At 50.0% G+C, this 11,979-nt stretch overlaps 1 protein-coding gene and 1 non-coding gene across 2 annotated transcripts; both read right to left on the bottom strand.

The window, feature by feature from the left end:
* Positions 1 to 5,595: 5,595 nt before the first annotated feature.
* Positions 5,596 to 5,668, bottom strand: TRNAG-CCC (transfer RNA glycine (anticodon CCC)). The gene has a single exon. It is a non-coding gene; the product is annotated as a tRNA-Gly (tRNA).
* Positions 5,669 to 5,995: 327 nt separating this feature from the next.
* On the bottom strand, positions 5,996 to 11,600 carry NNMT (nicotinamide N-methyltransferase). Its single transcript, XM_015474625.3, has 3 exons — positions 11,336 to 11,600; positions 8,593 to 8,800; positions 5,996 to 7,002 (listed from the first exon to the last, which is right to left on the bottom strand). The coding sequence occupies exons 1-3, from the start codon at positions 11,484 to 11,486 to the stop codon at positions 6,570 to 6,572; spliced, it is 792 nt and encodes a 263-aa protein (XP_015330111.2). The 5' UTR covers positions 11,487 to 11,600; the 3' UTR covers positions 5,996 to 6,569.
* Positions 11,601 to 11,979: the final 379 nt, after the last annotated feature.

Genomic DNA, 11,979 nt, shown 5'->3' with positions numbered 1-11,979 from the left:
GCAAATATTTCTTCCAATCTGTCTGCCTGATCACCTTGGCTATTGGGGTCTTTCACCACTCAGGAATCTAATTTTTATATAACCTAGTTAACCAATTTTTAGCCTTACAGTTTTCATTTTTGCAAGTGTGTTTGCTATTTATTTACTCCATATCTGGATTCCTCTCTTTTTTAAAAAAATGTTGTTTAGTTTTGGATGTACTGGATCTTCACTGCTGTGCAGGTTTTCCTCTAGTTGCAGGGAGCAGGGGGTGGGGTGTGGGTGGCTCCTCTTGTTGCAGGAAGCGTGGGCTCTAGGGTGTGAGGGCTTCTGTAGTTTTAGCACATGGGCTCAGTAGTTGCGGCTCCCGAGCTCTAGAGCACAGGCTCAGTGGCTGTGGCGCGTGAGCTTAGCTGCTCTGCGGCATGTGGGATCTTCCCAGACCAGGGATCAAACCTGTGGCTCCTGCGCTGTCAAGCAGAATCTTTACCACCGAGCCACTTGGGAAGCCCAGGTTCCTCTTGAAAGCACCATGTCACTACCTCCTTTGTCAGTTTTCCCCTCCGTCCCCAATTTGCAGAAGCATCACCTATTAAGAACAGGGACATGGAAGGTCCCCCAGGGAAAGGCTCACCCAGAGGCTAATTTCCCAGCCTTCTCATCTCTTTCCAGCATCCAGTTTTCCCTAATCCTGTAGGCTCTGGCCTGGAAAAACTTGGTTCCCCAAAGCGCCTATGGAAATGTACAAAACAGTTCATTCAGGAAGCCGTTTTGACTGGCACAAGAGGTAGGTGAGAGCCAGGTCTGGAGCCTGAGCCTGTTAAGATGCTTGCAGTGTTTAAAGGGTGCGAAGTTGGAACGTTCTCAGACACACCAGAACTTCTTTTAACCTCGCTCCCATGTCATTTCTTTTTTTTTTTTTTTCCTTTAATATTGTATTTATTTGTTTATTTTTGTCTGCACTGGGTCTTCTTTGCTGAGTGCGGGCTTTCTCTAGCTGCGGCGAGTGGGGCTACTTTCTTGCTGTGGCACTGACTCTATAGTTGTGGCTCACGGGCTTAGTTGCTCCGAGACATGTGGCTTGCCCCAGAACCAGGGATGGATCCCGTGTCGTGTCCGCCACACTGGGAGACCGACGGTCAACCGCCGAGCCACCAGGGAAGCCTCCCATGTTGTTTCTTGACTTCAGTCTCCTGCTCACCCTTTTCCCTTGCCTGAAAAGCCCTCTCTACCTTTGCTTGGTTAAACCTTCTTATCCTAAACCTGGGCATTACTTCCAGGAAGCCTTCTCTGGAAGGCTCCATCCCACCCCCAGGTCCAGGTGAATGCACGTCTGAGTCTTGCACAACGGTCACTGAACTTACCACACTGCGTTACAATGGCCATGTGCCTACGCGATCGCGAACTTTTGGGAAGAATCTGAATCCAATTCTGTGTCCAGTTCCCCTTTGTACTCTTAGCACTAGAGCGACACCTAACACATGCAATAACAGCTGTTGGATGGATCTGATGGGCTTACTATGTCCTGTCCACTGAACTTGGCTCTCCTATCCCAGTTTCATGGGCTTCGGGGAGGTTTTCATTACTGCAGAGACACCCCAGAAGAATTCCCTTCCAGAAACCAGCTGGGGTTCCTCTCCCTTGGTGTGTCATCCTGACTACTCATGGGTCATCTCTAGTCGGGCTCTGACGCAGCAGATCTGATCAGATCTCCTGGACCTTAGCCTCGGCTCTGGGTGAGGTGGGGCAGTGGGGTAGGCGGGGAGAGGGAGGGCCGTCATAATTATATACGGTTAAATGAAGGTGGTGAAAGTCAGAGTGCTCTGTCTTGGGAGTGGCCTCCTTTTCCCGGTTCGCCCATTCAGCAGTCAAGTTGGACAGGAGAGCAGGCTCAGTTGGGAGTGGCCTCCTTTTCCCGATTCGCCCATTCAGCAGTCAAGTTGGACAGGAGAGCAGGCTCAGTTGGGAGTGGCCTCCTTTTCCCGAATCCCCCATTCAGCAGTCAAGTTGGACAGGAGAGCAGGCTCACACAATGAGCAGGCGGTGCACAAGCAAGAGTGAGAGTCCTCCAGCCCCACTGGCCCTGCTGCCTGCCGAGCTCAAGTCTCGGCTGCCCCCTTGTGTCCACAGAGTGAAGGACAAGGGAAACTTCATCCAAAGCTGGGCTAGGACTGGTCCCCTGCCTCCTTCTCCCCAAGGGCACCCCCCCCACACACAGGGACTCCCATGCAGCAGGACCACCTGCTCTGCCCTCCCCAACAGCCTCTGCCCCAGTTACTCTCCACAGTATCGCCCTGTTTATTTCCTTCTCGGGGCTTCTCACACCGTTATTTTGGCCCACTCTTGTTGCCTGCCACCCTGGTGGCTCAGAGGGTAAAGTGTCTGCCCGTAATGCGGGACAGCCGGGTTCCATCCCTGGGTTGGGAAGATCCCCTTGGAGAAGGAAATGGCAACCCACTCCAGTATCCTTGCCTGGAGAATCCCATGGATGGAGGAGCCTGGTAGGCTACAGTACATGGGGTCGCAAACGGACACAACTGAGAGACTTCACTTTCACTTCCCCACCCTCTCAAGGGCAAGGAGATTGAGGGCAGGGCCTTGTTGGACTCAGTCACTGCATGCCTAGATATAGAACAGGCCCAGCAGGGAGCAGCCACGCAGCATGCATTTCCTGATCAAGGTTCCCCAAAGACGCCTGATGTCCGCCCACGGTTCCCATCAGGGCCGAGCTGCCTCCTTCTCCTGAAATGCCTTCAACACCCCAGCCCACCTCCCCTCCACCTCATTGTCTGCCTGGAAACCTGGTATTTATGGTTAGTCCAGGGCTCAGTTTAAACATTGCCTCTTTGGGACATACGGACACCAAGGGGGAAGGTGGGGAGGGTGAGATGAACTGGGAAACTGGGATTGACATATACACACTATTGATACTATATGTAAATAGATAACTAATGAGAACCTACTGTGTAGCTTGGGGAACTCTACTCAGTGCTCTGTGGTGACCTAAATAGGAAGGAAATCCAAAAAACTGGGGCTATATGTAAACGTATGGCTTCCCTGGTGGCTCAGTTGGTAAAGAATCTGCCTGCAATGCAGGAGACCCCGGTTCAATTCCTGGGTTGGGAAGATCCACTGGAGAAGGGATAGGCTACCCACTCCAGTATTCTTGGGCTTCCCTTGTGGCTCAACTGGTAAAGAATCTGCCTGCAATGTGGGAGACCTGGGTTCGAGCCCTAGGTTGGGAAGATCCCTGGAGAAGGGAAAGGCTATGCACTCCAGTATTCTGGCCTGGAGAATTCCATGGACCTTATATAGTCCATGGGGTCACAAAGAGTCGGACATGACTGAGAGACTTTCACTTTCACGTTTATTTCCTGGGCTTGCCAGGTGGAGCTAGTGGTAAAGAACTCACTTGCCAACGCAGGAGATGTAAGAACCGCGGGTTCGATCCCTGGATTGGGAAGATCCCCTGGAAGAGGAAATGGCAACCCACTCCAGTATTCTCGCCTAGAGAATCCCACGGACAGAGAAGCCTGGCAAGCTACAGCCTATAGGGCCACAAAGAGCCAGACACATCTGAAGCAACTTAGCATGCACGCATGTATACATGTAGCTGACTCACTTTGCCGTGCAGCAGAAACGAACACAACATTGTAAAGCAACTATACTCCAATACATTTTAAAAAATGTTTATTTATTTATTTACTTATTTGGCTGTGTTGGGTCTTAGTTGCAGCATGTGAGATCTAGTTCCCTGACCAGGGATTGAACCTGAGCCTCCTGCGTTGGGACCACAGAGTCTTCGTCCCTGGACCACTGTAAAAATATGTTTTAAAAATAAACATTACCTCTTCGTGATGCTTCCCTGGTCTCCCCTAAAGTGGGCACTTCCTTCTGTGTGCCTTCACCTCCTGTAATGGAATCATAACTGTCTATGAGCCCGGCAAGGGCTTGTATCAAATTTGGTCTCACACTCTCAGTGCCTGGCAGATGGCAGATGCTAAATAAATATTTACTGATGAACTCTGATTACCCCTGGAGAGACTCACAGAGCCCAAGGCCCGGAACTGTCCTCCCGGCCTCGCCTCCCTCTGCTCTCCAATAGAGAGCCCACCCAGTAGGCAGCACAAACATCACATCATTCACCCAGCATCTTCCCAAGGCCAGGTTTTGTAACAGGATTGTTTACTCCAGGGGAAATGCCTTTCCAACCATCACCCTCCTTTATAATGCATCTTGGCTGCACTTCCTCCTGAAACCTTCCTTGGTTCTAGAACAGGAACTAATCCTTCCTTCATCTCTGCTTCTCATCACTATTCCTCTTCCCAGTTAATGCTGCCTTGTCCTAGGGCCGTGTATCAGCTCAATGGGTGCTTAGCAGAAGTGTGAAGCCTGTTGTCTCAGCTAATTGTAAACCTTACCCTGTCACTACCCATGTCTCACACACGTTAAGTAAAAAGCGTTAGTCACTCAGTCGTGTTTGACTCTTAGCCACCCCATGGACTGTAGCCCACCTGGTTCCTCTCTCCATGGAATTCTCCATGCAAGAATTCAGGAGTGGGATGCCATTCGCTTCTTCAGGGGATCTTCCTGACCCAGGGATGGAACCAGGTCTCCTGTTTTGTAGACAGATTCTTTACCATATGAGCCACCAGGGAAGTCATGAAGCCACTCAAATGCCCATTCACAGGCAACCCATGAAGCATATATGGTAACCTGATGGTCTAGTCAAGAAGCCAACAGCTCCTGATGTGAAAGCTCGTGTTAACTAACATCAGGGCCCCAGAAGAATATCGCCCAGGTATATGCCCACACTTCCTACAGGGAGGCAGAGACTGGGCACCTCAGTCCGGCCAAGAACACCCACCCCAGACACTCTCCCCATATGCCCACCCACCTGCTCTTTGCCTGATGCTTTCCCAGCCCAGCTCAGCTTTCTGGTCGCACACTCCAGTGCATACTTGGAGCTCGCCCTGGATGGGATGTTAGCACTCAGCTTCTGGGTCCGTCGACTTGCAGGCAAGTTCTAGGAGCTAGTCTTGATGTAAACCCAGCCTCTGGGAGTCAGCCTCACTGATCACTCTTGTGGTGGCTCCATGGATAGATGTGACCCACCTCTACTACCATGATCAGCACACAAACACATACATGCACACACACACACACACACGCATGCACATGCCCACATACACAAAAAATATACCCCAGATACACACACATGGGGTAGAATGTGATCAAGGGCGTCAATGTTGCAACCACGTTTACTGTGAGGACCAGCCCTAGGCAAAGGTTCTGACACTACACAGTGTCCAGCTGGACACAGGCACTTGACAAATATTTGTTGAATGACTAAATTGCTTGCTTGCCCACCTCCAATGCCACCCATCGCACTGATTTGACACTCCTCCTCCCACTTTGAGCACTGGCCTGTTCTCCCATACCACATGTATTAGCAGTCCCTCAAGGGACAGAGCCCCAATCTTGGAACCCAAGTGTCTTCAATTTTTCTTTTTTTAATTAATTAATTAGGCTGCCCAAGGTCTTAGTTGCAGGATGTGGGATCTTAAATCTTCATTGCAACATGCAGGATCTTCAGGTGGAGCATGTGGGATCTAGTTCCCTAACCAGGGATTGAACCTGGACCCTCTGCATTGGGAGTGCAGAGTCTTAGCCACTGGACCACCAGGGAAGTCCCCGTCTTCAGTTTTTCTTGAAGTCCACCCAGCACAGTATGTTGTCTCCCCTCTGGGTCTCAGTATCTGTACCAGAAGTTCCTGCCCTTCACCCCGACTCCTTCACTTGGCTTACTCTTGGTCACCCTTTCACCAATTCGCTCCCTACTTCCCTCAAAAAGTCTTTCCCATGTGTCCCATCCCTGCCCAGACGGGGTAAGGTGGGGTTCACTGGACAGTGAAGGAAAACAATTCTCTAGCTCTTTCAGAACTCCTTATGCCATCTTATCACATCCTGTGACAAGGTCTCTACAAGGTCAGCCAAGCTTAAAAAACACACAAGCTCGCTCACATGGTTATTTACTAAGGGTATTCATGTTATACCTTTTGGGTGTCACAGAAACCCTGGGGAGAGGTGTGATGATTTCCATTTCAGAGATGGGGAAACTGAGGTTCTGAGATATTAGGTGCCCACCTAAAGTCACAAGAGCAAGTTGAATCAGAGAGCCAAGGATCAAAATCCATGCGTGTGTTTTCCATTTCAAGGGGCAGGGCTGCAGGATTAGCAGGCATGGGGAGGGAGCTGGAGACTGAACTCAGAAGGTGGGCAGTCCGAATTGCCTAAAATCAGAGAGTGGGAAGGGTCCTTCCCACTTTATTCCACGCAACCCTGAAGGAGCCCAGATGGAAGGAGACGCAGCTTTCTTTCTCTGGCCCAATTCTTTTTCCCAGCCTGGGGCCATTAGTGGAATACATTATAAACCTTTCTGGGAGAAGCATCCCAATTGACCTGGCGATCATCTGCCAGCAAGTGTTAGAAGTGAAGCTGGTGAAATGGAGAGAAATACAATCGAGGTGGCAGAGGGATGGCCCCAAGCCCGCCCCCCGCCCCCAACCCGCTCCTCCAAGTCTCTGCCTCTAGTCCCCTCTCCGGGCCACCAGGAAGAACAGCCCTGTGTAGTCAGAGCGGTTATCCAAATGGGTCTCAGCGGCCCGAGTGACCTTCTCCAGCTTCTCAATGATGAAGCCAGCCTCCTGCAGGGCTTCCCGCAGGAATTTCTCATTCAGGGGCAGAGTGGAGAACCTCTTGTCCCCCACCATGAAGAAGGTGGTCTCGAAGCCCCCGCTCAGCACCAGATGGCCCCCGGGCCGGAGCAGGGTCCTGAGATGGCGCAGGGCATCCCGGCAGGCCTGCGGGGTGGGGCAGGCAGCCTCAAGACACAGGGAGGAGATGAGGCCGTCGGCGGGGGGCAGGACCGCGGGCTCCAGGGGCCGTTCTTTCAGGACATCACACTTGAGCACCTGGGTGACGGCTCTCCTTACGCGCTCCTCCTTCTCGGCCCACTTATCTCTGGAGAGGAAGGAAGAAAGAGAAAGAGACCGGCTGGGTCATGCTCACCACGTGGACCACTCACGTCACTCCCAGCCATTCTCTGCCTGGCGTTCCGGCTCCCAGAGCAGCAGGCTGCCGGTTCTACAGATGAGAAAACTGAGTCCCATAGAGAGAGCAGCTGGGAACAAAGTGAAGCCCAGCACCTGCCCACCCTGGGGTCACGGGTCAGGGGCCCCCTTCTGGCCCTGCGCCCCTGGAGGTTAGCACGTTCTCTCTCTGCTAGCCTGTATCTCACATGACCTGACAAGTGCCCCCAGAAACAGAATGTCTGCCTGGACTCAGAGGAGCAAAACTACAGTGTGAGCTTGGGGGACATTGTGGGGGCTGGCCACTCCATTCAACCTCCTCCTCGACTCACACATTCCCTTCTTACCTGTTCTCAGGATGTGGGCCACATGCATTATGCAGTATGAATAAGTAGTAGCACTTAAAGGCCTACTCTTTCCAGCTCTGTACTTTTTAAAACACATAGTCTTAACATACACTCTACTGTATATAAAATAGGTAAACAGCAAAGACCTACTTAGAGCACAGAGAACTATACTCAATATCTTTTAATAACCTAAATAACCCATAATAGAAAAGAATCTGAAAAAGAATATATATATATACACATACACATATAAGTATATGTGTATGGAATCATAGTTTTGTTCAGTCACTAAATCGTGTCTGACTCTCTGTGACCTCATGAACGGCAGCACACCATGCCCCCCTGTCCTTCACTATCTCCTGGAGTTTGCTCAAACTCAGGTCTGTTGAGTTAGTGATGCCATCCAATCATCTTATCCTCTGTTGCCCCCTCTCCTTCTGCCCTCAGTCTTTCCCAGTATCAGGGTCTTTCCCAATGAGTCGGCTCTTTGCATCAGGTGGCCAAAGTACTGGAGTTTCAGCTTCAGTCATTTGTTATATACTTGAAACTAACACAACACTGTAAATTAACTATACCTCAATGTTTAAAAAGTAAAAAATAAATCATAGTTTTAAGCAGAAAGAATAAGAAACTAATGCACAACTTCAACCATCTTAACTAGGGAGGATGATATTTGGGGAGTGGAAGGGCAATGGTAGACCTTCCTGGTGCCTTGAAATTAAATGAAAATATACAAGGTAAGTAAATTCTGTTCCACTTGCCATGCAAGATTGTCTTAATTCTAACCCTTATCTCCTGCAATCCACAAAAAGATTCCACAAGTTTAGAGCTCCCTGGAAGTTGTAACTGGAACAACAGGGCACCAGCCAATCAGAAAGGAGGCAGCCGGGAGGGTTCTCCTGCTTGGGCTCAGACCTTGGCTTCCTTGTGGACCTTGGTGATGTTTCCTCCAGGCTCCAGGTTTGTCTCTAGCCAGCTCTTCCTATTGCCTCTTTTGGTCTTTATAGGATTCATATCTCACTCTTCCTCCTTTCTTCTTCAGGTTCCACTGAATTCCTTCCTTCCTTCTCAGTCTCCATCTACCTTGCCATTTGTACACAAACTCCATGGAAAATTCTTGATTAGGAGCTAAGTGAAGATCATGCAGATCTGAAAACAAGCAACAACCCCCTTACCTGTTCCCCTCAAGCTCACACACGTATTTCACCACTGGAGACCAGTCAAACGCCCCTGGCATCTTCTTCAGCCACTTCTCCAGCTCCTGGAGGTTCTTGTCTGTGTAGTCAGTGGCGATGATCTCTTGGAAAGACTCACAGGCAGAGAGGAACTGGTAGATGGTGGGCCCAGAGCCGATGTCAATCAGGAGTTTCCCTTCCAGCCCACCTGTTTCAGAATAGGAATATTCCTTCTGAATCATTAGTACCTGGGTACTTTGGCCACCTCATGCGAAGAGTTGACTCGTTGGAAAAGACTCTGATGCTGGGAGGGATTGGGGGCAGGAAGAAAAGGGGACGCCAGAGGATGAGATGGCTGGATGGCATCACCGACTCGATGGACTTGAGTTTGAGTGAACTCCGGGAGATGGTGATGGACAGGGAGGCCTGGCATGCTGCGATTCATGGGGTCGCAAAGAGTCGGACACGACTGAGCGACTGAACTGACTGACTGACTGAGGGCTCCAAGGCCCACGCTTCCCAAAAGATTCTGCTTTTCTTGCTCCACTGGGAGAGGCCACAGGGACTTAACCATTGGGGCATGTAACCTTCAGGACTGGGAACTTTGCTGCACTAACAGCTCCAGCACAGTGAGCATGGAGAGTTTTTGCAGGAGGGGAGTGTTAGGAACGAGGGCGCTTGTTTAGGGGTAGAGTGTTAAAGAACCAGCGTCGACATTTCACCTACCAATTTACCACTGTAAAGTGTCCAGGACTTCCCTGGTGGTCCAGTAATTAAGAATCCATCTGTCAGTGCAGGGGACACAGTTTGATCCCTGGTCCCAGAAGATTTTACATATTATGGGGCAACTAAACCCTCAAGCCACAGCTATCGAGCCTGTGCGCCCTAGAGCCTGTGCTCCACAAGAGAAGCCCGCACATGACAATTAGAGAGGAGCCCCTGCTCTCTGCAACTAGAGAAAGCCCACACGTAGCAATGAAATAAATACATTAACTAAATTTTTAAAAAGTGTCCAAAGGAGAAATCTGATTCCATTCTTGAGTACACTGGTTTCCCTGTCCCAAGCACTCTTTGTTGATGTGCCCTATGGCCCCACTGAGACCACATGTAATGTTCCAAAGATCAATCAGCAAACATGTATTGAATATCAACTGTATCCCAGAAACTTGCTTGGCAGTTTGGGGACTAAAAGGAGAAAACAGGGCCTGTGAAGAACACTTGGCCTCCCCTTCCTGTCTTGTTTCTCTCCATCCACCAGAGACTGGTTGACACAAAATATCAAGAGTGTTTGGACCTTGGCAAGGGGCTTCCAGGGGCTTCCCAGGTGGCACTAGTGGTTAAAAAAAAAAAAAAAAAAAAAAAAAACCCACCTGCCAATTCAGATAGACATAAGAGATGTGGATTTGATCCCTGGGTCAGAAAGATCCCATGGAGAAGGGCATGGCAACCCACTCCAGTACTCTTGCCTGGAGAATCCCATGGACAGAGGAGCTTGGTGAGCTACAGTCCATGGGGTCACAGAGTCGGACATGACTGAGCGACTGAGCACACACACAGGGGGCTTCCAAGATAAACATGGCCAAGAGGACAGAAAACTAACTGGTCCTGACTGACTGCTGAGATGAGCCAGCTAATCTGCTACTACACTTGCTTGCCTGTATGTTGTTATATCTGTAGGGTACTGCTGCTGCCAAGTCACTTCAGCTGTGTCAGACTCTGTGCGACCCTATAGACGGCAGCCCATCAGGCTCCACCGTCCCTGGGATTCTCCAGGCACGAGTACTGAAGTGGGGTGCCATTGCTGTAGGGTTCAGTAGCAAATAAATTGAAGTAGGCATCAAAGGCTTAAGAAAATTTGATGGCAGAAAATTTTAATTGGAGAAATTCTGGCTACTGGGTTATGTTTTCTTCCCATATGAATGATGAAAAGATACCCAGCATTTGATTTTAGTGGTCCAGCCAGCCTAGCACTATACTTCCCTGGGGTGGCAGTGACGGGGGGAGGTGCAAATCTGAAAGCCAACCACTCACGATGTTTGCATGGGCCACAGCGGCAATCAGGCAGAAGGGCAAAGAAGCAAAGCTTCCCTACACTTTCGGATGCCCTTCAGGTTTCCCTTGCAAGGGATAGGGAGAAGACAGGCCTATTCAGGATCATCAAAGACCACAGCTCTCAGGCTTTATGGGAAGAGAGAATCTGACCTCAGAAACTTTGAGAGGATGCCACCATGTACCATACATCAAGTGTATCTAAACTCTTCCTAACCTCTTTGGTAGTCCAGTCGTTAAGAATCCACCTGCCAATGCAGGGGACACGGGTTCAGTCTATGACCAGGGAAGATTCCACATGCCGTGGGGCATCTAAACACTCGAACTGCAACTGCTGAGCCCACGTGCCTAGACCCCATGCTCTGCAACGAGAGTAGCCACCGCAGTGAGAAGCCTGTGCACCTCAACAAATAGTAGCCCCAGCTCCTTGCAATTAGAGGAAACCCTTGTGCCGCAAGGAAGAACCAGTGCAGCCAAAAATGAATAATAAATAAAATAAATTTAAAAAAAAATCTTCCTGTAGGGCAGAGGCACACCCTCTGAAGATCCCAAGTTGCTATTAATGGTCTGGCCATCCTTTCCCACTCCTACTCGAGGACTGCCCTACAATGAAAGAAAACCAGCATCTGGTTTAAAATTTGTGTGGCCACCCTTCCTCCCACAAACCTGCCCCAGGGCTGAAGGGGATCAGCACCTGGTTTAAAGGTGGCATTGTAGTGTTTTAGCAGGAAATGGAGGACTTCATCCCCGACGGGATCCTGGTTCATCCTGTAATACTCCAGGTAGGATGTGGGCTCAAAATTCTCCTGGTAGACATCAGGCTCCTGGCGTTCCTGAAGAGCCATGGAGAGCAGTGAGTTTTGTTCAGGAAGGAGCAGCAGGCAAACTGATTCCCTGGGCCCTTCTTTGTGGGGCTCAGACTTTGTCCTCCCTCCAGCCCTCAGAACAAACACTGGGATGAAGACCAGAGCAGCCAACAAAGGATGTTTCCTGAACCTGCCTCCCTTTGGCCATTCACCTCTCCAGTTCCCTTCCCCAGCCCCCAGGCTTTTCAGTAGCTCTGGCTTGTTTGGAAGTGTTAGTCTCTTTTGCTCCATTTATTGCATCCTCTTCTACAATGATTTTTTCAAACTATTTAAAAAGCACGTCTAATTTTTAAACAAAATCTCCAGCAAAGCCCCAGTATAGATGAGAGATCCCAGGATGAGATATCTTGTGCTTAGTCGCTCAGGCATGTCTGACTCTTTGTGACCCCATGGGCTGTAGCCCACCAGGCTCCTCTGTCCATGGGAATTCTCCAGGCAGGAATACTGGGGGGAGGGGGGTTGCCATGCCCTC

This window comes from Bos taurus, chromosome 15 (assembly GCF_002263795.3).
Source record: "Bos taurus isolate L1 Dominette 01449 registration number 42190680 breed Hereford chromosome 15, ARS-UCD2.0, whole genome shotgun sequence".
In the NCBI taxonomy this organism is placed as follows: domain Eukaryota; kingdom Metazoa; phylum Chordata; class Mammalia; order Artiodactyla; family Bovidae; genus Bos; species Bos taurus.
The sequence above is the reverse complement of the archived record's forward strand: the minus strand, read 5'-3'. Positions and strand labels throughout refer to the sequence as shown.